The 27,903-nt window shown below is 36.3% G+C and overlaps 2 protein-coding genes across 3 annotated transcripts; both read left to right on the top strand.

Moving 5' to 3' along the window:
- Positions 1-686: 686 nt before the first annotated feature.
- Positions 687-14,525, top strand: LOC123871383 (probable peroxisomal acyl-coenzyme A oxidase 1). 2 transcript variants are annotated; one of them, XM_045915179.1, is made up of 13 exons: positions 687-753; positions 4,769-4,925; positions 6,039-6,207; positions 6,852-6,975; positions 8,085-8,329; positions 9,063-9,226; positions 9,493-9,655; positions 10,224-10,414; positions 10,773-10,922; positions 11,115-11,220; positions 11,977-12,129; positions 13,048-13,164; positions 13,836-14,525. In XM_045915179.1, the coding sequence occupies exons 2-13, from the start codon at positions 4,894-4,896 to the stop codon at positions 13,977-13,979; spliced, it is 1,758 nt and encodes a 585-aa protein (XP_045771135.1). In that variant the 5' UTR covers positions 687-753; positions 4,769-4,893; the 3' UTR covers positions 13,980-14,525. The 2 variants fall into 2 exon arrangements, with proteins under 2 accessions (XP_045771135.1, XP_045771127.1); XM_045915171.1 differs by lacking the exon at positions 687-753 and adding an exon at positions 2,417-2,675.
- Positions 14,526-15,419: 894 nt separating this feature from the next.
- LOC123871629 (probable peroxisomal acyl-coenzyme A oxidase 1) lies at positions 15,420-27,189 on the top strand. Its single transcript, XM_045915549.1, has 15 exons — positions 15,420-15,641; positions 16,396-16,561; positions 17,615-17,783; positions 18,558-18,681; positions 19,167-19,411; positions 19,836-19,996; positions 20,930-21,092; positions 22,077-22,267; positions 22,450-22,596; positions 22,678-22,783; positions 23,054-23,206; positions 23,826-23,942; positions 24,297-24,394; positions 26,239-26,326; positions 26,681-27,189. The coding sequence occupies exons 1-15, from the start codon at positions 15,518-15,520 to the stop codon at positions 26,822-26,824; spliced, it is 2,196 nt and encodes a 731-aa protein (XP_045771505.1). The 5' UTR covers positions 15,420-15,517; the 3' UTR covers positions 26,825-27,189.
- Positions 27,190-27,903: the final 714 nt, after the last annotated feature.

The following is a 27,903-nucleotide window of genomic DNA, read 5'->3' as shown; positions in this document are numbered from 1 at the left end:
AGGATCGGTTCAAAGTAAAGTTTGAAAGTTATTTAAAAACTGTTTCATTTTTTCAGTGCTTTTAAACTCAGTTTACTTTTTAAAAAAAAATGATTCTTAATTTGAACTCATGTAGAATTCAAAGTAAGAAAAGCCATTCAACTTTACACGAACCACCTTTACCTGTAACTTCACCTTCATTTACCTTAACCTTCACTTAAAAAGTGTGAGGTAAGTACTTTGCATAACATCGACTACTTTTAATATCTTCAATTACTTACAATAAAAAACCGGCCAAGTGCGAGTCAGACTCAGTCAGACAGGTTCCGTACTAAGGTATTATTCCGACATTTGCACGATAAATAAAATACTATGATGTATAAAAATAAATAAAAATCTGTTTTAGAATGTAAAGGTAAAGCCCTTTCATATGATATCTATCTCACTTGGTATACCTAGCTATCTTACTTTGAAAATTGAAAATACTAATAATCCAGTCATCTAAACTCTCACATAACAACAAATATGGTGGAACTTCATTGCTATTCTTAGTTTGAATGCGTTATATATGCAATCTATTGTGTAGATATAACAATTCCGCTCGTCACTGCATTATGTACAGCAAGCTGTCCAAAAGAGCAACTCGCTTGATTGAATAAGTAGTGTAAGACCTGACTAGCTGGCTGGTGTGGTTATTCATACGTCAGTCCACGAGGCACACAATAATTATCGACAACTTTGCTGTATCCAAGTCTAAATCCACTCTTAATTTAGGTAAGTAGGTACTTATATCTTTTAACAGGGCTCTCTCTGTCACTCGTTTCATACAATCGTATTTCCAATTTCATTTGAATATCAAGCAACCAAAGTCCATGAAATTTTGCAGACATATTCTAGAAACTAATATCTGTGTCTGTGGTGTTTTAGATTTTTCTAAAAATATGTAGTTTAAAAATTACAGGAGCTCAAAGATTTGTATGAAAATTTTTAAGACCGCGTAACTTTGAAACCGAATATTTTAACAGAAATCTGGAAAACCATAGACATAGATATTAGTTTGTAGAATATGTCTGCAAAATTTCATGGACTTTGGTTGCTTAATATTCAAATGAAATTGGAACTACGATTGTCTGAAACGAGTAACGGAGAGAGCCCTCTTAAATAAATATGACTATACTATAACATTATCATCATTGTCAACCGGTACGCGGCCCCAGCTGGATTCTTGTAGACTTCCATATGCCTCGGTCGCTTGTGCCGCCTAGATCCAGCAGTTCCTGCAACTTGTTTGATGTCGTCTGCCCACCTTGTGGGAGGTCTGCCAACGCTGCACTTTCCGGTGCAACCTTCTTATTATACTTATTAAGTATATAAAAGAATAAACTGATTGACAGACATATCAAATTATTATTATATAGAAGCAGGTATACTTTGGAACGTAAGCTCTGAGTCCGCCGAGTTTACAGGAATTGGTAAAACAATCGGAAGAATTTTAGCGAGCAACGTCGAAGCGGATCAACTAATCTGAAAATAATTGACCAATCAAATGTATCTTTTTGTAAAAAATAATGGTTTGTGTATATTTTATGCGTTCTCAATCGGTTGAAACTTTGTACCAGTTGTTGCTGGCACTTGCGTGAAATTCTCTGATAGGACGTGCCAGTCCTAAATTGAAAGAGGCATTGCAACATCGTCAACCAATCGCCGCCTAACTACTGAGTATGAGGTTGCCTCTCAGAATGAGAAGGGTTTGTATGAAGAACTTCAGGCATTCAGGTTTCCCCAAGATGTTTTCCTTCTCCGTTAAAGCAAATGAATACTCCGAAAAGTTACAGGTGCGTGCCCGGGATCGAACCCCGAATTCTTGATTAAGAGCCCAACGTTTTAAGAGGGCTCTCTCCGTCACTCGTTTCATACAATCGTAGTTCCAATTTCATTTGAATATTAAGCAACCAAAGTCCATGAAATTTTGCAGACATATTCTAGAAACTAATATCTATGTCTGTGGTTTTCCAGATTTCTGTTAAAATATTCGGTTTCAAAGTTACGCGGTCTTAAAAATTTTCATACAAATCTTTGAGCCCCTGTAATTTTAAAACTACATATTTTTAGAAAAATCTAAAACACCACAGACACAGATATTAATTTCTAGAATATGTCTGCAAAATTTCATGGACTTTGGTTGTTTAATAATCAAATGAAATTGGAACTACGATTGTATGAAACGAGTGACGGAGAGAGCCCTGTTAACACTACGTTATCACCGCTTGCGATTCGCAACGCATGATTGTAAATTACTAGGATAATGACGTAGCTAGGTTCGCCTCGCACAGTCTCTATATTATAGTTCTAAACCGAAACCCTAAAATTGACAAGACTTTACAATGTTTGTAACTGTGACTGGAATCTTCATCAGCTCTTAATGTCTAAGTGCATTAGCATTGTTTGGTGAGCACACAAAACGTTCGCGCGGTTTCAGTACAAACAGCTCCACCGGCCGGTGTGACTGTGCATTTTCGCGCACAATACCTACCTAGACTTGTTTATATTTTCTGTGGCCATGAAGGCAAATAAAACCAAATACGATGTCAACCCGGACCTAGCTAAAGAGAGGCTAAAATGCAATTTCAACATCGAGGAAGTTACGTTCATAATAGATGGAGGAAAGGAAAAAACTTTGCAGAGGAAAAAAATTGGTATGTTTTATTCGCGAAACTTTGTGGCGTGTTTAGAAAAAAATGTTAGGTATCATTTACAAAGAACATTAATAAGTAATAATTATTTGCCAAGAACATTAATACCGAAGTAGGTAGGTACTCGAAGACTTCTAGTTTCCTCTCGACATCTTTTCAAATGACTTTCTTTACTATTTTCACAGACTTACCTTTATATTCGTACCTAGTTAAAGTAATTTTGGAAATGCTAAACTGAAAGTTTAGGAAAGAGACCACACAGCACTATGGAAAACTCTCAGGCATCGATGTTTTCCTTCACCGCTAAAGCAAAGTTAATTACAATAAATAAAATAATTTACAATACATATACATATTATGTATCTAACACACACTAGACAGGTATGTAAATATTTCGCACTTAGGTAGGTACCTATACTTAATACATAATGGAAAAATTGCTATGTCCGATCGATTCGATTATCGAAGTGGAACAGGAATGAATCACATAGGTGTTGAAATAATACCTATATCTACCTAGGTCTTAAGGAACTACGTTACAGAATATATTACACAAGTGTAAATTAAAAATTTATAACACCCCCGACAAGTGAAGGTTACAGTACGTAACTAGAAAAAAGCTGATAACTTTCAAATGGCTGAACCGATTTTCTAGGATGATAGCTAAGAACACTCTCGATCAAGCAACCTTTCAAACAAAAAAAAACTAAATTAAAATCGGTTCATTCGTTTAGGCGCTACGATGCCACAGACAGATACACAGATACACACGTCAAACTTATAACACCCCTCTTTTTGGGTCGGGGATTAAAAAATACCAACTGCCTTCGAAACGCATAACGAAGGAATTACCGACCAAGATTTACCGATCGATATTCCGGCTAGAATAAATATATAGTTCCTGCTTTCTATTTGGCTTCAAAATTTGAGACTCTGACACAATGCAATTATAAGGTATCTAGTATCTACCTTATACCTAGGTATATATAACGTGATACACAACGTACAATACCTACCTACAATTTCGACTGCATTATCACTCACTATCAGATAGATCGAGTGGTGCTGGTCAAGACTACGAAAGGAAGATAGCACAGCAGTGGCTATTTAATATTTTGTGCATAAATATGCAAAAGAAATATGTAGGTAGCATAGTAGGTAGATAAGTCTGCGACAGGTTGAGATGGCAATCGGGGTATGAGGTGGGGGGACGCCGTGCACACCCGCACGTCACCTGCATCGGGTAGCGCTGGGACTAAGAGGGTGTGTGGGGTGTTCCTTCTCCGATTGCCATATACTAACTTGGTCGATTCTTCGTTACAGAAAAACAAGATAGGTAGGTACCTACCTACTTAATACCTACCAAGGTGGGAAACGGAATATTGTAGGAATGGTAAAACCGATTCAAATTCCAATTCAAAAGATTTTTATTCAAATACTTACTTAAAAACTATTACAAGTGCTTTTGAATCGTCAAAATAATTTACCATTGGTTCGGAATGCCGTTCCTACCGAGAAGAACCAGCAAGAAACTCGGCGGTTGCTCTTTTCAAGTATTCAATTTACCAGTAATATGCCAGTAGTATACAATAATAATAATTCAAAAATAGAGGTGTCTGTCTCTGTTATTAGCATGCTTATTACCTACTTAGTTAGGTCAAGTTTTTATAAAGTCTGTTAAAATGTAAATTCCTTGAGTAAGTATTCTTTTTGTAAGTCAAAAATTCGTCAATTTCCATTTTACTTCAGTAATTGTGTAGGTATAGTTTGAAACTGAACCAATCAACTGAACTCACTTGAACTCTGAGTGGTCAAGAAATGGAATAATGCCCATTCAATTCAATGACGCTACAGCCATAATATATCTACCTACATATTTAACCATTGTCGTAGGTATAATCAATTTTAATAGGTTATATGGTGTCAATTTATCAATCCTCCAATTAAGTAGGTACTTTACTCATCACTTCGTTGTAGGACAGACAGACAGACAGACAACGAAATGGTCCTGTAAGAGTTTTTTTTTCTGGAGATATAGAACCCTAAAAATGTAAATCCAAAGCCTATAATAATACAAATGACTCTTTATGTGGCAGAGGACATCGCCCTCAACAATGGGGACTCACTGGACGAAGTCCCCGAAGAGTGCCTCAGCATCAAGGAGAGATACGAGAATGCCGTGAGGAAGTCCTGCATCTACTCCAACAAAGTCCGGCGCGAGATGCTGGAAATTACGGGAATCGAAAATTATGCGTACGTTATAAACCAAAAAAAAATTTCCAAATCGGTCCAGGGGGCTTTGAGTAATCGGGGAACATAGATAAAAAAAAAAAAAAAAAAATAAAAAAAAAAAGATCCCGACGAATTGAGAACCTCCTCCTTTTTTGGAAGTCGGTTAATGACTTCCTCTAGAATTTATCAGCAACAGACAGAGAAGTCCCCGTTTAAACTAAAGAGCTATTATAACATTGATTTACGGATAGGTATATTATGTATAGGTACCACGGTTAATTTGATGGTTTTATTTGTCGATATTTTGACCCAGTTATATGAGTTGTGGTCAACCAGTATCATTAGTTAACAGAACTGATTATTTATAACTCAAAATTTAAAAAACCCCCGACACAAAAAACTCTATAAGAAAACTAGAAAAGAGCTGATAACTTTCAAACGGCTGAACTGATTTTCGTCGATTATAGCTAAGAACCCTCTCGATTCAAGCCACCTTTCAAGGAAAAAAAAGTAAATTAAATCAGTTCATTCGTTTAGGAGCTACGATGCCACAGACAGATACACAGATACACAGACACACAGATACACAGATACACACGTCAAACTTATAACACCCCTCTTTTTTGGTCGGAGGTTAAAAATGACTTACTCTAGAATTTATCAGCAACAGACAGAGAAGTGCCCGTTTAAACTAAAGAGCTATTATAACATTGATAACGGATAGGTATATACAACGATTAATTTGATGGTTTTATTTGTCGATATTTTGACCCAGTTATATGAGTCGTGGTCAACCACTAAATCATCAGAAAAACCTCTATAAGAAAACTAGAAAAGAGCTGATAACTTTCAAACGGCTGAACTGATTTTCTTCGATTATAGCTTAGTTAACTATAATCGACTTAAAAAATAAATAAAGGATAAAGGTGGCTTGAATCGAGAGTGTTCTTACACTCTCGATTCAAGCCACCTTTCAAGGAAAAAAAGTAAATTAAATCGGTTCATTCGTTTAGGAGCTACGATGCCACAGACAGATACACAGATACACACGTCAAACTTATAACACTCCTCTTTTTGGGTCGGGGGTTAAAAATGAACTGTTTTTTGTTAACTGTTACTATTATTAAATTTAAGGTCTCCAGTCCTTCGGCGCACCGCAGATGCATTCTTCAAGGACATCTCGCCGTTCATGCTGCACCTGGGCATGTTCGTGCCAGCGCTCATGGGGCAGAGCACGCCGGACCAGTTGGCAGAATGGTTGCCCAAAGCCCTGGACATGCAGATCATCGGAGCCTATGCACAGGTACTTTGTGTACCAGTGACACTATTTTTAAACCCCGACCCAAAAAAAAGAGGTGTGTTATAAGTTTGACGTGTCTATCTGTGTGTTTGTGTATCTGTCTGTAGCATCGTAGCTCCTAAACGAATGAACCGATTTTAATTTAGTTTTTTTTTGTTTGTCAGGTAGCTTGATTGAGAGTGTTCTTAGCTATAATCCAAGAAAATCTTTTCAGCCGTTTGCAGATTATTATCAGTTCTTTTCTAGTTTTCTTATTAGATCGGTAATTTTACTATCCGGCCAGTTACATAAATTAGTATCCAACTAAATTCTAATTAGAACAAATTCTAATAAGGTGACGACGCACTGGCATGGTAGTGGTATATTAGGTATTTTAAATTTTTAATTTATTGCTCCTTTTTGTCTGTCTGTGCCTAAGGTTTTGATAGCTAAATATAGTGCCTGTGTAAAGACGCCTCTACAGGTAAATTCAGTAAGGACTTGCGATGTCTGCAAACTATAATGTCTGAGTATATTGTTTATTACTCGGAGTCTAAGCTAATATACAGTCGTTTGATAATAATAATAATTTCCCGAGAAAACTTACCGCGCCGGTGCACTTGCAGAGTGCTTTTCTAGATTCCAAAAAATACAACGTTTGATTACAGACAGAACTCGGACATGGAACATTCATTAGGGGTCTGGAGACTACAGCAACGTATGACCCCGAAAAGGAAGAGTTTGTGCTTCACAGCCCCACACTGACTTCCTACAAGTGGTGGGCAGGAGGGCGTAAGTACAATCCAACATAAATTAACATTTTGGTAATATTATTATTTCAAAACCTCAGGAGGAAACCCTGCATGCGCACCAGTTAATAAATGGTCTCAAAAGTTTGTGAAACCTGCCAATCCACATTTGACCACTGTAATGAACTATGACCTACATACACCCTTCTTATTTTGAGGCTGACTATAGATTAACTGTCAATCTGCACGTATTCAGAGTACTAAGACCATTGAACCTTTTTCTTTCTGAGAGAAAACGAGTTTCAATAGTGACCCGGCAGCGATGGGTTGTTGTGCTTAGTGATGACGATCATGATTACTTATAAAAAGGAAAGTTGAATCCAAAAAGGGATGGTTAATAAATCTGAAAGACTAATTTTCTATGCGTCACGAAAGGTGAAAAAGAAAACGATTATGTGCAGGTTTGTGTAGTGAGGGTCCAAAACTATGCGCTTGAAGGACTCCGCAAAATGCACTTCAAAATTTAGGGCTACTTCTTAAAATCTACCGTTACACAATTTCAACATTCGTGACAATACTTAGTATCTTAATCTTATATATAAAAATCAATGTTTGTATGTTTGTGTTCTATAGGCGGCTAAACCGCTGATCAGATTGTTATGAAACTTTGGTAGGGTGTTCTGAGGGCGCCGGAGATAGTTCCTGCATCAAAAAAACTATATATATAAATAAAAAAAAATCATGCTTGTTTACGGCATTGCAACGCATGCCGGGTACAGCTAGTTTAGAATAAGAATAAGAAATGTTTATTTTGCTAGTAGGGAAATCTTGAATCTGCCACTCAGATTAGACACCGTAGATTCGTTAGTAGATAGATAGATTTCGGTAGTAGAGTGGAGACCGCGTACCGGTAAGCGCAGTGTGGGACGACCTCCAGCCCGCTGGACCGATGACCTGAAGAAGGTGGCGGGGAGCGGGTGGATGAGGAAGGCGGAGGACCGTGTTTGGTGGCGCGCTCTTGGAAAGGCCTATGTCCAGCAGTGGACACTTACAGGCTGATGGATGGATGATGATGGATGAGATTCGTTAGTTAATTTTTTTTAATATGAGACCCATTAAACAAATTAAAATCTTTTAATTACATTGTTTCAGTTGGTACAACAGCAAATCATTGCGTAGTGATGGCACAACTATACACCAAGGGAGAATGCCATGGAACCCATTTATTCATCGTCCAAATTCGGGATCTGGATACGCACATGCCCCTCACTGGTATAAAAGTTGGTGAAATAGGACCTAGAATGGGGTTTAGCAGTGCGGACAATGGCTTCCTAGGCTTTAATCAGTTTAGGATACCGAGAGAGAATATGCTGATGAAACATGCCAAAGTTGAAAAGGTACCTAACTGCCTACTTTTATATCTTCACTAAAATAAAATTGTAAAACATGAATTTGAAGAGTTGTAAAATTGAAGAATTGTAAAACATGAGAAACCCAGACGTGAAACTGTACGAAAACATTTTTGAACATTCTTCTTTATCTTTTAGAGCAACTTTATTACTAACAGTAGGTAAGCATTCAATTTGCCGATTCCCTGATCTAATTGATCGATTAATTTTATCTTCAACCCACGCACCTTCTTCTTTTATTGTGCTCATTATCATCATCATCGTCAACCATTAGATGTCCAGTGTCCACGGTTGAACATAGTTCTCTTGGATTTCCATACGCCAAGGTCTTGCACTGCCTGAACAGCGGTTCCTTACGACCCGTTTGATGTCGCCTGCCCACCTAGTCTACCGACATTGGCACCGGCACTGGTAGATGCTTTTGACGATTCAAAAAAACTTGTAAAAGTCTATTTGGATAAAAATATTTTGAATTTGACTGCGCCTTGCGGTTCGAGGTCACTATTCCAGCAGATTGGGATCCCAATATCTATCAGTTTTTCAAACTATGTGCTACCATTACCATTACCATTTCAGCTTCACAACTCGTTGAGCTATGCTGGTTACTTTGGTTTTCCTACGGATCTCTTGATCACGTAAAGAGACTCCTAGCATAGCTTTCTACATTGACTGCTGAGTATTCCTTGTTGCTCAGTAATTCATTAAATTATTATTATTTCAGGATGGCACCTACGTGAAATCAGCAAGGCATGGGAAACTGACATATGGGACAATGGTATTCGTGAGAGTAACCCTCGTGAGCGAAATGTCTTTCAACATCTCAAAGGCTGCGACTATAGCAGTTCGGTACTCTGCTGTAAGGCGACAATCTGAACTTAGACCCAAGTAAGTATTTTGCCCTATACTTAATCTATTTCTCCATCACCGTACATTCTAACGATATTTAAACGGAGTTTGGGGGTGAAGTATGTAAGTTTTGATATAAAGTTTGTGAGGTAATCTTCGGAACTAATGATCCCATTATTTTTTTTGCCCTCATAGATATAATTTCATCATCATTAGCTATAGGGATCATTAAGCGGTCATGTAATAAACATGTTTTACTCCCTTTGACCAAAAAAAAAATCATAATGATTTTCCATCTTTTCCAGTGAGCCAGAGCCTCAAATCTTGGACTATCCGACACAGCAGCATAAGCTATTCATATGCATAGCGACAGCACACGCGTTCCAGCTTACCGCCAGCTGGCTTTGGAACACCTACGAAGTTGTTATGGCTGACATGAAAAAAGGGAACGTTGATGCATTGCCTGAGGTATCATTTTCATTTTTAGTGGCTTTTGATTCTTCTTACTATCTTGACAATGCTTTTACGTCAAACTGGTAAAACCTAACAGTCTTTACAAATCTGGTTATCTTACTAATTAGTCCTGAAGAATATTCAATTGGTGTAGTCTAGAAAATTTTAATGTAGAGCTAAGCTAAAACAAGAGGAGGTGGGGGGAGGGGGTAATTCCGGGACCTATATCGGAAGCGGTATCCCAACTCCCAAGACCAAGACCAAAGGCGTCGGACTACTGCATTTCTCCTTGTACTATGACCATACCAAGATCGGGACCTGTCTGACCTTTTTTTTCGTAGGGAAATCCTTATGGATACCACCGCGCCCGGAGGCACGGATGTTATGTCGGACTCTCACCGACGAAACCCAATCCAATCACAAACCCATAGATATCAGTAGATAACTTTACTATTACTTGCTCAAGGCGGTGGTATCAGAACGTCCAACGTGGTCTCCATTGTAGAACACGCCTGTCCCATCAGCCGTCGACACTGCGACAGACAGCTGACAGACCCTAACGTGTAGTTTTTCATGATTTCAGCTTCACGCATTATCAAGTTGTCTTAAAGCTGTGAGCACATCAGATGCACTGTCACATATAGAGCAGTGTAGATTCGCGTGTGGTGGTCACGGGTACATGCTGTCTTCGAACCTGCCCTTCCTCTACTCCTTCGTCGCAGCCACCAGGACCTATGAAGGCGATTATACTGTTCTACTTCTGCAGACTGCGAGGTAATCTGAAACAAAAACCATTTCAAATTTCTACTCTCTATTTTAGCCCTAACCTTACATCATACGAGTAGATACATCCTTACTTGTTAATATTTGATAAAAGCGGGTTAGCTTGGAAAAAAATAAACTCATACCCCTACTGGTTCTCAACAATAAATCGCTTGGCGAGTCTTTGCCGGTAGATTGGCCTAGCAATGAAACGGTTGAAACCTCCCGTAAGACTAAAGTTATGGTTCAATAACTTCTGATAAGTTGAGTCCATGTAAAATTTACTAAACCAGAAACTTTCCGAGGGTTAAATGTTTAGATACTATTTTTAGACTAGATTTTCTGTCTTATAACTTGCCGTAATTTTCAGGTTTTTAGTAAAAGCCTGGGAGCAAGCGGAAGCTGGCAAAGGTGTCACCCAAACGGTGTCTTACTTGAATCGGTCCGCAAATAGCAAAAGAGTGAATTGGGACAACACTCACGAGGGCATCATTAAATCCTTTCAGGCAATTGCTGCAGGGTATGTTGCTTTTTTGGAAAATTTTTGAGTCTATCGTTAAGATCAGCAAGAAGTACTTCTTTCAAAACAATTAAACCAAGTTAGTCGATTACTAATTAGGTATTATTATTATTTACAGAAGTAGGAAACATTTAATTCGAAACCAAGGTGGAAAAAAGCTGTTTAACTTAGAAATATTTCTTTTGGTTTCAGCAAAATAGCTCAATGTGTGAAAAGTATACGAGATCGAATAAAATCTGGAATGGACTATGAAGATGCGTGGCTCATGACAACTGTTCAGCTAGTTGGTGCGGCTGAGGTAAGAACTCTCATTAAAGTTACCAACAGTACCACACCATGACAAGTTCCAGGGAGGCGCTGGATTCAGGCGGCGTAAGACCGTGGAGTGAGGAAGTCTCTACAAGAGTCGTGTGCCCAACTGTGGACACTGGACGTCTATCGGTTGATAATGTCTAAATCAGTACAGAGTTTACTTACAGAAAGGGATGCTTTTTAAAAAATTTAAATTGCTTTGTAAAATATGCCGTATAGAGTTCTCAAAATATGTTTGTTTCAAAGACATAATAATGTAATGTTCGCCCGTCCATATAAAATGATTTACGGCAACTTCAATGTGACGTTAACTATAAAAGTGAAGTACATTATAATCTCGTCTTTTTTCTTTTGCTCGGTAAAATGTAAGTTTTCAACATTTTCGTAATGTATCTAGTTCAAGTTTAAATTCTTTAGTCGCAAAAAATGATTTTAAATCTTTATTGCTAACCCCCGACCCAAAAAGAGGGGTGTTATAAGTTTGACGTGTGTATCTGTGTGTCTGTGTATCTGTGTATCTGTGCATCTGTCTGTGGCATCGTAGCTCCTAAACTAATGAACCGATTTTAATTTAGATTTTTTTGTTTGAAAGGTAGCTTAATCGAGAGTGTTCTTAGCTATAATAATAATCCAAGAAAATCGGTTCAACCGTTTGAAAGTTATCAGCTCTTTTCTAGTTACTTTAAGCTTCACTTGTCGGGGGTATTGTAAATTTTTAATTTACACTTGTACAACTTCACAGGCACACTGTCGGGCCGTCTTACTTGGTACATACTGGAACGAAATGAAAAGGATAACTAAAACGTCGAGTGAGAACGTGAGGAAGGTGCTGCATCAGTTAGCAGTGTTGTATCTCATGTATTGGGCACTCGAAAAGACAGGCGATCTGTTGAAGGTATTTTTGTTGGTTATATATCCTAGTTTAACAAAAAAAAGGTCACAACTATTTGCTATACTTTGCTATAAGTATTACACGTCTAAGTGACACACTTTGCAATTCTGGCAAGCAAGAATCTCCTTTCTTTCTTCCAATTTATTGGGGGGAGAGAAAGAGATTTGTTGCTGAAAATATTATATGTGAAGAATGGAAGGAGAATGAAGGAAAACATTTTCAGCTAATAAATGTAGCTTCACTAAGTACCTAGTTTGCTGCGCTATTTTTGGAATTACTATTAATCTATACTAATATATAGAATAAGTTTCTTACTAACATACATTACATTATAATTTAGTTACTAACATAGGTTAAGATGTTTACTAACATAATATTGTGGGCCTTTGTTGCTTGAATAAATAAAGATATTATTATTATTATTGTCTACACTAACCATTCCTGTGCAGGTAGTTTTTTCGAGGTTTTCTATAGTGATGAAGCAATTAAGAGGGCTCTCTCCGTCACTCGTTTCCACTCGTTTCATACAATCGTAGTTCCAATTTCATTTGAATATTAAGCAACCTAAGTCCATGAAATTTTGCAGACATATTCTACAAACTAATATCTATGTCTGTGGTTTTCCAGATTTCTGTTAAAATATTCGGTTTCAAAGTTACGCGGTCTTAAAATTTTCATACAAATCTTGGAGCCCCTGTAATTTTAAAACTACATATTTTTAGAAAAATCTAAAACACCACAGACACAGATATTAGTTTCTAGAATATGTCTGCAAAATTTCATGGACTTTGGTTGCTTAATATTCAAATGAAATTGGAACTACGATTGTATGAAACGAGTGGAAACGAGTGACGGAGAGAGGCCAATATTTTGACAATGTTCGATAGATAGCGAATCAAAGATTTTTGTTCCATGTTACAGTATGCGTCAGTTTCTAAAAAAGATCTTGATGAGCTGCAAAGGCGTTACGAGGAACTTCTAGCTGAATTGCGACCGAATGCCGTGGGACTCGTCGATGCCTTCGACCTAAGGGATGAGGTCAGAGCCATTATTGTTACCTATTGTAATAGCTCTATCATTAGATATACCTAAGTTAGAACATATATTTATTAGTAAGTATTCTAGTAATGTCATTACTATTGCAGTCTGCAGAAAACTGCAACTTCTTCTACCTATTCAGTATTATTTAAGAATTGCACTTCTTTGTTGTTTTGTTCATAAAAAATAATTCCATAATCAAGAATGATACTAATAGTATCGAATGTATGATTAATGATAACTTCATTATGAGATAAGATTTCGTATTGTTAGATAGGTATATAATTAAGTGGATATTTAAAACAAGTTGTAATGAGTTTTCTTAAGTTTCTTCAAATTTTCACTGGTTTCTGTAGAAGGACTGGAGCAAGGCATAAAGTCTTTTAAAAACGCGTTCTTATCTAATAAAAATATGACGTGTTTCTTTACTATCGATAAACACATTTTTAAATCTACTTATGTTTTGTCTAGTTTTGTCCCTGACTTTGTTTTTTGCAAATCTCTTTGTTATTCCGAAGAAAAAAATACCGATAGTAATAGAATTGTGATCTGCGATGTAAGCTGATTCTATGCCAAATTACTTTCAAATCGATTAGGGCGTAAAGAAGTTATAAATAACACTTTGGCATATACAAATTTTTAGTATTGATAATAATTTATCTTTGTTGCAGATCCTACATTCCTCTCTGGGATCTTACGACGGCCGTGTCTACGAGCGCCTGATGGAAGAAGCCCAGAAAAGCCCGTTGAACGCTGAACCAGTCAACCCAAGCTTCCATAAATACATCAAGCCGCTCATGCTTGGAAAGTTATGATTTTAACGATCTAGTCTAGGTATATTGTGTAATTTCTAGTTTTTTTAGACGTGTTTTGGGGTAATTTTGTAAAATGGAAATATTTATGATGTGAACGATTTTAACAAAGAGGCAGGTATTGATAAGCCATGCTCTTGTGAAATGGTGCTAAAAATACTGGTTGCATTTTTACACAGAATAGATACGAGTAGGTAGTTAGGCTAACCAAAAATTGTCGGTTGTCGGTTTTCGGTTTTTCCCCGTATATGTGCTATAAGACCTACCTATCTGCCAGATTTCATGATTCTAGGTCAACGGGAAGTATCGTAATAGGTTTTTTGACAGACACGACAAATAGACAACAAGTGATCCTATAAGGGTTCATTATTTCTTTTGAGGTACGGAATCCTAATAATGTAAAAAAGTGATTCAAAACTGGACTGGTGAGCTCATACTCTTGGTAAAGAAAGCAGGATTTATCATCATTTATTATTAGTAGATAATAGATAGATAGATAACTAGATAAAAGTATTTTTTCCACAATTTTATTTACACAAAAAACACACAAGGAACAACAGAAGGAAGAAAACAGAAAAAACAATTGTGTGCAAAGGCGGCCTTATTGCTTAGAGCAATCTAAAATAATAATAATAGGGATAAAAATGTGCTATTGTAAATAAATTGAATTTCTGTGATAAGATAAATTATATTTTTAGTAAGGTATATGATCGTTGGACCTGATAAATAAATTGAGTGATTAAAAAACTGTGGCTGATGTTTTATTTGATAGTTAAACTGCTACAATAATAATATTATTATGTATAATACTATAAATGCTTCAACGCTTTAGCTATAAATTATATTGTTTTAGAACTACACATAAAAGATAACTTACTGCCAGAAAACCTTAATTTTTTCCACTTAAACACTAAAATGCTTATATATGTATGTATGCATGTATGTGTGTTCGTAGAACCACTCCACTAAGTGGACAGACGACATCAAACATGCCGCAGGACGTGGACATGACAGTCGATGAATACAAGCGGCATAAAACCGTGGAATTGAAATCCGAACAATAGACCTGTGTCTAGCATTGTACGTTGATCGGCTGAGATGTTGTCGATGACGAAAAAAACCCGACGGAGGGTAACAAACATTACCTTACTTCGGGAAATGCTTCCGTCCCCATTGATGACACTGGAAATTGGAATAACTCGTTATGGCAACATGCTCAACACAGTTCCTTGAAGTTGTATTCTCTGCGCTGCGCTGCGGCGGTTCCAAAATAGCAAAGTTGGGGAAATTAAATCTGAGGTCAACAGAATCAACAGGCACTCACCCAAGTATATCAGTAGAAAAGAAGAGACTTGCACGTAGGTCTGTACAAGATAGTGCTAATTCCATATTTGCGAATGCCTATATTGTAAACGTTTTAAGTGTTCCTTATCAAGTAGTTACTACATTATCACGACACGTGTTACGTATCTTGATTTATTATATCATACAAAATACTCGGGTACGAATAGTATTGCATGAGCTCTTGAGCAGTGAAAGTGATGGCGAATAAGAAAGTGAACGAGGATTTGCTAAAAGAAAGGGCTAAGTGTAATTTTAATGTGGAGGAATTGACTAATTTGTTGGACGATGGAGCGGATTGTACAAAATGGAGAAGAACTTTGGGTACGTACTATGAGTTCGATGTACGATGAAGTCAACAACATTTTGGAGGACGTCGTAAGGTGAAACTAAACTACAAGAGAAACTAGTTTGATCAAGGAATCCGTGGTGTAGATTTTAGAGAAAAGAGTTGATTTGGAATTTAGATATTTAATTTTTATCTATGTATATCTATGTAGAAAAGATATTAATATCATCTGAATTTTCTTGAGTTTTGAAACCATGTAAATTAGCGTTTGATTGTTGCATTTGAATGTCTAGGCAATCACCCGTAACGGGAATGTTAATAGTTTAAAAATACGGAACCCTAAAAACCGGTCAAGTGAGACTCGGACTTGCACACGAAGGGTTCCGGACCATCGCACAAGATAATATACCTATAACCTAACACCTATAATGTAGAATTCTGAAAGTTAATAATGGTCTGCGCCATCTATATGTGATTTAGTGAATTAAATTTTTCGTGAATACGTTTTAATTTTTTTTGTGTGATATAACCACAAATTCACGATTTTCTGATTTTTTCCTTTACTTGCGCTTTACTGACAAATTTCATGATTCTAGGTCAACGGGAAGTCGGGAAGTATCCTATAGGTTTTCTTGACAGACACGACAAATGGACGGACAGCAGACAGACAGACAGACAAAAAAGTGATCCTATAAGCGTTCCGTTTTTCCTTTTGAGGTACGGAACTCTAAAAATAGACGATAGCGTCTTATTTATTTGAAATCTATTATTTAATAAATTATGTTTCAGAACAAAACGTTTTAAGCGTAAAAGGATTATTAGACGTAGTACCAGAAGAGTATTTGAGCCATAAAGAGAAATATGAGAATAGTGTACGAAAAAGTTTGATGATGATCAAAGCGCTTAAAGTTTATAATAAAGAGAGCGCTAGCAGATCCTTTGAGGAGAATATGAGGTATTTTTTACTTTTTGTACTTTACCCTTAATCTTAACTTTATCCTAACTTTTGTTAGGATAAAGTTTGGTATGGAGAAATACTGGCGAATGGGACTTCGAATTGAATTGAACCACTTTCTTTTATGCCAAGTAGAAGAATTTTGCAAGTTCCAGTTAGTACATATACTTCCAGAGAGTATTTTCAGGTTTTCATTCCTTAATAATGTAATTAATGGAACGAAAAAACTGGAAATTTCCAACATATTCAAAGTTTTTTTTTTTTTATTCACTATAGGCAAGCGCTCGACCACAATCACACCTGATGTAAAGTGATGATGTGGTCTAAGATGTGACCCGTTTACCTAGAAGATACCTTGTATTAATTTACCGAAGCGTAGGTACCTGACGCGTCCGTAAATTAATACGAGGTAGGACCGTGAAAAATCTGTGAACCGCGCGAGATATTCTTGGGTAAGAAACTTTTCCTCAGTTCAGTATCCATTCAAATCGAAGAGTCCTATTCACCAGCTGACAAAATTTCTGTATGCTCTTCTTCAGCCTTTGATAGCAGGTGGAACTAGTTTTTTTTATCCGACTGCGGCAAAGCCAAAAGTAAAGGTTATGATTTTAGCAGTCTATGTATATATGTATATATGTATGTTTGTATCCAGATTCTGTGTGTTCCACCGTAGTGCCTAAACTACTGGGCTGATTTTGATAAATGAGGTGTTAATTAATTTGTTGTAAAGGTCCGGGTGACATAGAATATATTTTATACGAAAAAAATTGAGCTAACGGATGTGACCATAGACCTATGATTTTTCGCTTATTTGATGTGACATCAAAAAAAAGTGGAGGTCGCCAAAATTTGTTTTTTGCTATTTGCATCGAGTGGAATGTCAAATGAAAGAGAAGAAAATTCTGAACTCATGAACATAAATGTACAACAACATAAAAATATAACCAAGCGACAGAAGAACAATTTTACTCTAATATTTCAGCGTTTATTAAGACGATCGCTGTCGGGTTCTCAACTTTATCTTTTTAAATAGGAGTACCTAATATATTTCAGGTTAGATTTTCGCAACTCTTTATGGGCAGCCGTTACAAAAGACATTACTCCCCTTTTACTACATCTACACATGTTTATGGCCGCGATTATTGGGCAGGGAAACGACGAGCAAAGGGAGTATTGGGAGAAAAAAGCTGCCAATTCTGAAATTATTGGCACGTATGCTCAGGTAAGTACAAGCCGGCAAAAATATAACGGTCTATAGAAGGATTTTCAAAAATATAGTTCGGTTGTTGAGGGTGCAGAGTGTGGTGCAGAGTACACCTTTTGCAAAACTTGTAAAAAGTCTAGTTGATTGCACTACACAGTTGCAAGGTTTATACTCAAGTCAGTCGGTAACATGATCTATGTTCTAATTTATCTACAATAGGATTATATTCAGGCTTCTGTACGTAGGTTATATCACCTAAGCGTCTGTCCATTCATCTGTGTGTGTTGCAGACTTTATTTCATAAACCGTATTAGGTAGAGTTGAAATTTTTAGTATAGGTAGGTATATATCTATGGCCACTATAACAACAAATAATAGAAATTTGAAAATGACGGTCATACAAATTAAAAATTTCCGTACCTCAAAAGGAAAAACGAAACCCTTATAAGATCACTTTGTTGTCTGTCTGTCTGTCTATCTGTCTGTCTGTCCGTCCGTCCCTCCGACCGTCCGTCTGTCGGTCCATCGGAAAAAATACCCAAGTACGGAACCCTCGGTGCGCGAGTCTGACTCTCACTTGGCCGGTTTTTTGCATGCGCTGCCACGAAAGAATGATTTTAAAAGATTTTGTTACTGGAATGTTCTTCGGAAACCAGTTTTTTTACTTTCTCATTACATTTTTTAAACTAACTTCATAATAGTAGGTACCTAGGTAAGTACTTGTTTATCGTGTTTATCAATTATTTACGAGATAGTCTCTTTAATTAGTATTTTTTTGTTATTTCATTTCAGACGGAACTTGGTCACGGCACCTTTATCCGTGGTTTGGAAACACGAGCGACTTATGACGTGGACACAGAAGAATTTGTTCTACACAGCCCAACTCTCACTGCTTATAAATGGTGGCCTGGAGGAAGTGAGTACCTAACTACTACAAAATTGCCCAAAATTTTCACAAAATTGAAAAAACTGCTTTTCAGCTGGTGTTAATCGTACCAAGAGCTTTCAAGAGAATTCATCTCTGAAATTAATTTAATTAAGTAGATAGATAGTATAGACACTTTTTAAAGAATCAGAGCCATGAATAAATATTCCCTTTTTCAATTCCGAAATCAATAGTCCAATCAATTTCCCCAAGTATTATAAAATGTATTATAAATGCGAAAGTGTGTTTGTTTGTTGGTTTATTGGTTTGTTGGTTCGTTGGCTTTTCCTTCAATTACGACGAACGGATCGACATGATTTTTTTGCATGGAGAGTAACATAGGCTAAGTACTTTTATCACGGAAAATCAAAGGGTTCCCAAGGGGTTTTTAAAAACCTAAATCCAAGGAGTCGAAGTCGCGGGCATTAGCTAGTGTCTAATATTTTCATGCACGGAGAATTATTTTTTTCATTCAGTGGGGCACACAGCAAACTATTGCGTGGTCATGGCCCAGCTCTACATAAAAGGCAATAACTATGGCATCCAGCCATTCATGGTGCAAATAAGAGATGAGGAAACCCACATGCCTCTACCAGGAGTCAAAGTGGGTGAGGTTGGACCAAAAATGGGCTTTAATACAGCTAACAATGGATTCCTTGGTTTTGATAATGTGCGGATACCTAGGAATTGGATGTTGATGAAAAATGCACAAGTCTTAAAGGTTTGTTAACTTTTAAAAAACTGATGTAAAAATGAAGTTTGATCGGGTAGTCTTCATATTTCTTTCGTGATTCTTGTTGGTAAAAGCTTAGGTCAATTTAAGATTGATAGCCATGTTGTCTTTTTTGGTTTAATTTTTTCCGAGTATTAATTTGAACGTAGGTACATATAATAGAAAATCACTGAAACGATTGTCTTGTCTTCAGTTTGAAAGATCAGACTCTAACTTTGCTGAAAATTTATCCCACCAGGGAAACAACTTGATCTGAATGTCATATCATGTATTACATCAAGGGCACAAACTAGTGCTGTTAATCGAAAAGTACCAAATTCCCGAATTGTTCGTGACAAAAATATCCGTAGAATCTGTTTTTTTGCGTAGATTGACGAGGCAACCATAAATCAGCCAGTTTGAAATATTTTAGGACGGTACATTCAAAGCCTCTCCGAATAGCAAGTTGGTGTATGGAACTATGGTGAACGTCAGAGTGATTATCGTGAACAACTTGAGCAAAAACCTAGCCCAAGCCGCGACCATCGCTGTGCGCTACTCCGCCATCAGACGACAGTCGCAGCCAAAGCCCGGGTAACTATTGCTGAAACTAAAGCTTAAACAAGTGTGAATTAGAAATTTATAACAACCCCGACCAGTGAAGGTTACAGTAACTAGAAAAGAAAAGTTTCAAACGGCTGAACCGATTTTCTTGGATTATAGCTAAGAACACTCGATCAAGCAACCTTTCAAACAAAAAAAACTAAATTAAAATCGGTTTAGTAGTTTAGGAGCTACGATGCCACAGACAGATACACAGATACACACGTCAAACTTAAAACAACCCTCCTTTTGGGTCGGGGGTTAACAAATACCTAGCCATGGCAAGTTAGACATTTACTGCAATAGCACCTGATGGAAACAAGGATTATAGGCAGTTTTATAAACTCCGAACTAATCTAATCAAACCTGATTGTTTTCAAGATAATGTTCTTTCATTCCAAAACGCTGTCATTTGGTGATACAGATTTTCCTAGTAATTCTATCTTTGAATTGAACTGTGAAGTAAGTATACTAATTTATCACATGTAACTTAGTATTCCTTTTGCGAGCATGTAAATCAATTTATTGAAGAAACTAAATATTCAGTTCTTTAATGAGGCTAAACCATCAACAACTGAAGTTGTACATTATTTCCTTTTTTTCTTCTTTTTCTGTTTTTAACCCCCTACCCAAAAAGAGGCGTGTTATAAGTTTGACGTGTGTATCCGTGTATCTGTCTGTGGCATCGTAGCTCCTAAACTAATGAACCGATTTTAATTTGGTTTTTTTTATTTGAAAGGTGGCTTGGTCGAGTGTGTTCTTAGCTATAATCCAAGAAAATCGGTTCAGCCGTTTGAAAGTTATCAGCTCTTTACTAGTTACTGCAACCTTCACTTGTCGGGGGTGTTATAAATTTTTAATTTACACTTGTATTAAAGAGAATTCTTATTCACAGATAAAAGTTTTGCTAATATTTTCTTGCAGTGCACCTGAGCCCCAAATCATTGACTATGTGACGCAGCAGCACAAGTTGTTAATAGCAATAGCAACGAGCCACGCGTACCACTTCACCGCCCGCTGGCTCTGGGATCGCTTTACCAAAATCAACGAAGAGCTCAGACGGGGAGAATTCAAGAACTTGCCAGAGGTAAAGATCACATGAATATTTTCAAAGAAAATCACATTAAACAAACCAAGAAGGTTATCTCTATCTAAGGGTAGAGTTTTTCTTTAAGGAAGGTAATATCCAACACTAGCTTCTCCTTTCAGCAAAGGTTGCTTGGTAGAGATTGCTCCAAGCAATAAGGCCGCCTTTGCACACAATTGTTTTTTCTGTTTTCTTCTTTCTATGTTGTGTTCCTTTACATGTGTTTTTGTGTGCAATAAAGTGTTCTATCTATTTATCTCTTCCAGACAACTAATGGTGTACAAAAGACTGAGTCTAAGACGGATAGAAATATTGAATAACAAACTGAATTTATGCTATAATGCTAGTTAGGTATATCATTCGAACCCGTTCAAACAGGATACAAAACATAATCTACTGCTTAATAGACACACATAATAAATAATATCACGAATTCCTTCGAAGCTACATCTATTCTGCCAATATTAACACACATACATCATATTTATGCAGAACATTTTAATTTAAAAGTATGTATTATAAAAAGATAAATTAACAGACTGACATAATATTTAACGTACGTCTTAAACCGTTAGGTCTACAAACTTGGGATGGTCTGTCATGTAGGTTTTCTCAATAATGCAGAATTAAAAAAGATTTTAGAAATTCCACTCGAACAAAACTGGGGCTGCGACGTTTCTGGATCAGAAAAGATTCCTAGGCATGAAGGATATTGAAGCGTAAAAGCAATGCTTACCCTAGTTGTAATGAATCAGTACTTATTTTTTTATCATGACCTTCCAGTAATTAGGTTTCTACCAAAATGCTTATATTTTATAGCTTCTAACCCTGTGCGCTTAGCGGGAGGGCGACAGAGATAGTGAATCCCTTGATTTTTACTCTCAACTCTCGCTCTCGTACAACCCACGTCCTACCTTACCAACCTTATCAGTGAAACTGTATACCTATTGTAAATTATACTTCTAAATCAGCCTTGCCTTCCAGCTCCATATCTTAGCTTGTTCCATGAAAGTCATCAGTACTGCAGACTGCAGTGCCCTAATTGAGAAGTGTCGTTTAGCTTGCGGAGGCCATGGATACATGATGTCATCAAACTTACCACACCTGTATGGAATATCCGTTGCCACTGTTACTTATGAGGGAGAGAACACAGTTCTACTTCTGCAGGTTGCTAGGTAAGCTAATGCTACATTTTCGAAGAGGAAGCTAATGCTTCATTTTTGTACTTTGTACTACATGCTATTTGTGCTACATTTTTGTAATTTCTCCTCCACCTGGTTTTTATTTTCTGGTTTCTCTATGGGCACTATAGAACAAGTTTTATTTTATAATTAGTTAGCTGTATTTTATGTTACAGATCCTTGGCGAAAACCTGGGACCAAATCTACAAAGGTCACATTTCAGTAAGTCCATCGATGCTGTACCTCGCTGACAAAACACCATTGCCAGAGTGGGATAATTCTCTTCAGGGAATACTCAAAAATTTTGAAAGAGTTGCTAAAGGGTTAGTAATTTTACTTACATCGTTTTAGCCTGTGCACATTTTTTATTGCAGATTTATTACAATGCCTTTTTAAATACACAGGAAAGTGTCCACAAGCATCTCTAGTCTCGACAAATACAGGAAATCAGGGTTGTCGCCAGAAGATGCTTGGAACAAGGCTTCCGTCCAACTTATAGCGGCTGCAGAGGTAATTGCCAAACAAAACTTGTAGTTAACTAAGTAAAAACATACTGTAGCATCTAAAAAGCATCATGTAAAAGCATCTGTGAACTCAACAAAGTCTTCGCTGCTCCTTTCCCTGAGATTATGTTTTATCCTTAGCAAAAGCCTTAAATAATATAATAATATAATTAGGTCAATGCAAGAGTTCACCTTTATTTCTTTTCTGCAGTGTTATTTTTATCTAATTTGATATAAGTATTTCATTAATTTAATCGTTTGTTTTTTATTTCTCAAGGCACATGCAAGAGTCATTCTTCTGTCGGTTTACAAAACAGAAATAGAAAGAAGAGCATCGACTCTATCAGCCCCGTTGGCAACGGTTTTGCATCAACTTCTGGAAATGTATTATATTTACTGGACTTTAGAGAGGATTGGAGACTTTCTATTGGTAAGTAAACTGTGGAACTGATTAGCTTACTTATATGTTTGTTTTCCATGAGTTTCGATATTTTAAAGCTTGTCTTCACACAGATTCAGTGGTTATAGAAAATAATCGACCAGCTCTTTATTACAAAACCGCCTATTGAAGTTTCTGGAACTGTATGTTTTAAATGCTTGTTCATTTACTGTTGTGGTTATTGATAAACCTGACCTTAGTATAATATAGTATTGGTATTGGGTAGTAACAAAACAGTAGTTCAGCATTTATACTCACCAAGCAAGCCCGGATCCTGGCTTAGAATCCCGCTTGACTCAATTTAGGTCTAGGTATTTGTATAGCAAGGGACATAAGTCAGAGGAAGATGTTAAAGGAGGTCTTTACCAGAAGCTTTTAGGATGTACATCAAATTAAGAGACATTAGTACAAACAAAAAATAATAGATTTTGCAAGGAAGGCTCGTATCGTAAGGAAGGAATACAACGGAACACTTTACTTTATGTGGCATTGCAACGCATGCCGGGTACAGCTAGCACTCTATATACATGAAATACTATTTAATATATGTATGTGGGGTTTATTAGTGATAAGATAAGATTAAGATTTAAATAAATGAAACTTTTCACAGTACACAAAGTTGACGGCGAGTGACGTAAGAGATTTGCAGCATCGATACGAAGATCTACTGGAGAAGATCAGACCGAATGCAGTTGGCTTAGTGGATGCATTTGACTTCAGAGATGAGGTATGTTTTATGAACTTTTGAACGATTTTTGTAAATACATAACAAGGTGTGACACTTCAATTGATAAGCCATCAACAAAATTGGTTGCCATAAGGCCTGGGTCATCAAACAGATTAAAAAAAATTAAAAATGGTCGAATTGGTTTGATTATATATGTAGTATGAGTGTATAAAAGGCAGTGAAAATATTACGGACACTTTTTTACTAGTTTTGAAATACATCTGCACTCATAGCCCAAGCATAATATAATCAGTGGCTTTCTTCTAGTGTCTTGTTATTTTGTGTAAGTGAAATTGTTATTTGGGGTTGCAGGAAAATTCATGTCTAATGGTAAGATGTATTTGTCTTCTCCAGATCTTGAACTCTACGCTGGGGGCGTACGACGGGCGTGCATACGAAAGGCTCATGGAAGAAGCCCTGAAGAGTCCCCTCAATGCAGAGCCTGTTAATCAGTCCTTTGAGAAATACCTTAAGCCATTTATGCAAGGCAAATTATAAGATGTTTGTGCTCTTTTAGTATTGCTATTTTTATTGTAAATAACCTTTATTCATGCTACATCGTCAAATTTGCGTGAGGTTTGAAGGTTATTTTAAGGTTTGATCATCCAACATGATGGGTGTCGGTGTAGGGATGTCAGTCTACATTTGTAGAACTGCCAAATGTCATCATGTAAATTGGATGATATGTATCATCCAATCATAGATAGGTGCCGAATGTCATCATGATGAGTTATCATTAATCATTCATCAAAATATTTTGAAGTGGTTGTATCTAGTCTAGGTCTACCATCTGAAATTACAAACGGTACCTCGTTGATTGAACCATACAGGGAATTTGAAATAAAAGTTTATGTTTTCACGAAAATCTCTTTTATTTATCATTCTTAAGTTATTAAATAAATAAAATAATTAATGCAATAAATACCTAAAGACCAGCAAATGAGGTGAAGAGAACAATGATTTGTACGTAGGTACACTCGGAAAAATCATTCGCTTGACAGAGCATACTAATGCGCGCGTATGTATAACACACAAAGATACGACGCGATGCTATCCGATAATAGATACACTCACACTTACTACACTCACTCACACTTCTAGATAACCTTACCAGTCGTATAGGGTTGCAAATTTCACTTGCGTTAACATAATTCTGATGGCCGAGTGGTAATAGTGTTGAAGTTCTTAAACATGCCGTGAGTTCTAATCCTAGTGGGGGATTGCTTTTTTATTTTTGTAATTATTTATTTTGTCTTCTTTATACAGTTAAAATTATTATACTTTCAAACAATATAATTATAAGCAAGAAAAAACAAAAATAATAAAACTTTTCTATTTTAGAAGTTATTTATTTGTCTTTTGTGCAGTTCATAATTTATTATAATAAGCAAGAAATAAATAAGACGCTTGTCAAACAATTAACACATCAAGTTAACAGAAGGTATATAAAAGAGGAAAAAAATTGACATACTTTATCTACTCCTATTACTCCTATAGTAATTTAAAACCAATACCGATGTGAAGTATGCTAAAAGTCAGTCAAGTATGAACGTAATGTTTTATTTACGTTTTGGGTTACTTTTAGGTTTGTGAGATGAATCAACATGTTAATTACTTAGTTAGAAATCAAAATCAATTATAACTTCTAACTGCAATAACAATAATATCACTCACAAATAGAATTAAATTAATTACCTATATTTATTTAATAATGTATAAAGGTAGGCCACCCTCGTAAGCTATTACTTTTTGTAATCGACTCGTCATGTTAGTAACCATATTCCAGCAAGTCTACCTATGCTGCCCCGCAGAGACTCCCAGGTTGAAGTTACCAGTTATTCAAAGTATATATCGTTTGCCTGTAGTTCTATTATTGTATTTTACGTTCATCCTTGTCCGACTCAAAAGATTTTTCATTGGTAAAAATAACAACGTAATTACATTAGTCTAGGTAATATTTAGGTCTAGGTATTTGTATAGCAAGGGACATAAGTCAGAGGAAGATGTTAAAGGAGGTCTTTACCAGAAGCTTTTAGGATGTACATCAAATTAAGAGACATTAGTACAAACAAAAAATAATAGATTTTGCAAGGAAGGCTCGTATCGTAAGGAAGGAATACAACGGAACACTTTACTTTATGTGGCATTGCAACGCATGCCGGGTACAGCTAGCACTCTATATACATGAAATACTATTTAATATATGTATGTGGGGTTTATTAGTGATAAGATAAGATTAAGATTTAAATAAATGAAACTTTTCACAGTACACAAAGTTGACGGCGAGTGACGTAAGAGATTTGCAGCATCGATACGAAGATCTACTGGAGAAGATCAGACCGAATGCAGTTGGCTTAGTGGATGCATTTGACTTCAGAGATGAGGTATGTTTTATGAACTTTTGAACGATTTTTGTAAATACATAACAAGGTGTGACACTTCAATTGATAAGCCATCAACAAAATTGGTTGCCATAAGGCCTGGGTCATCAAACAGATTAAAAAAAATTAAAAATGGTCGAATTGGTTTGATTATATATGTAGTATGAGTGTATAAAAGGCAGTGAAAATATTACGGACACTTTTTTACTAGTTTTGAAATACATCTGCACTCATAGCCCAAGCATAATATAATCAGTGGCTTTCTTCTAGTGTCTTGTTATTTTGTGTAAGTGAAATTGTTATTTGGGGTTGCAGGAAAATTCATGTCTAATGGTAAGATGTATTTGTCTTCTCCAGATCTTGAACTCTACGCTGGGGGCGTACGACGGGCGTGCATACGAAAGGCTCATGGAAGAAGCCCTGAAGAGTCCCCTCAATGCAGAGCCTGTTAATCAGTCCTTTGAGAAATACCTTAAGCCATTTATGCAAGGCAAATTATAAGATGTTTGTGCTCTTTTAGTATTGCTATTTTTATTGTAAATAACCTTTATTCATGCTACATCGTCAAATTTGCGTGAGGTTTGAAGGTTATTTTAAGGTTTGATCATCCAACATGATGGGTGTCGGTGTAGGGATGTCAGTCTACATTTGTAGAACTGCCAAATGTCATCATGTAAATTGGATGATATGTATCATCCAATCATAGATAGGTGCCGAATGTCATCATGATGAGTTATCATTAATCATTCATCAAAATATTTTGAAGTGGTTGTATCTAGTCTAGGTCTACCATCTGAAATTACAAACGGTACCTCGTTGATTGAACCATACAGGGAATTTGAAATAAAAGTTTATGTTTTCACGAAAATCTCTTTTATTTATCATTCTTAAGTTATTAAATAAATAAAATAATTAATGCAATAAATACCTAAAGACCAGCAAATGAGGTGAAGAGAACAATGATTTGTACGTAGGTACACTCGGAAAAATCATTCGCTTGACAGAGCATACTAATGCGCGCGTATGTATAACACACAAAGATACGACGCGATGCTATCCGATAATAGATACACTCACACTTACTACACTCACTCACACTTCTAGATAACCTTACCAGTCGTATAGGGTTGCAAATTTCACTTGCGTTAACATAATTCTGATGGCCGAGTGGTAATAGTGTTGAAGTTCTTAAACATGCCGTGAGTTCTAATCCTAGTGGGGGATTGCTTTTTTATTTTTGTAATTATTTATTTCGTCTTCTTTATACAGTTAAAATTATTATACTTTCAAACAATATAATTATAAGCAAGAAAAAACAAAAATAATAAAACTTTTCTATTTTAGAAGTTATTTATTTGTCTTTTGTGCAGTTCATAATTTATTATAATAAGCAAGAAATAAATAAGACGCTTGTCAAACAATTAACACATCAAGTTAACAGAAGGTATATAAAAGAGGAAAAAAATTGACATACTTTATCTACTCCTATTACTCCTATAGTAATTTAAAACCAATACCGATGTGAAGTATGCTAAAAGTCAGTCAAGTATGAACGTAATGTTTTATTTACGTTTTGGGTT

Source organism: Maniola jurtina, chromosome 2, assembly GCF_905333055.1.
Source record: "Maniola jurtina chromosome 2, ilManJurt1.1, whole genome shotgun sequence".
Taxonomy (NCBI): Eukaryota; Metazoa; Arthropoda; class Insecta; order Lepidoptera; family Nymphalidae; genus Maniola; species Maniola jurtina.
Note: the sequence above shows the minus strand (reverse complement) of the source record. Positions and strands in the feature narration are given on the sequence as shown.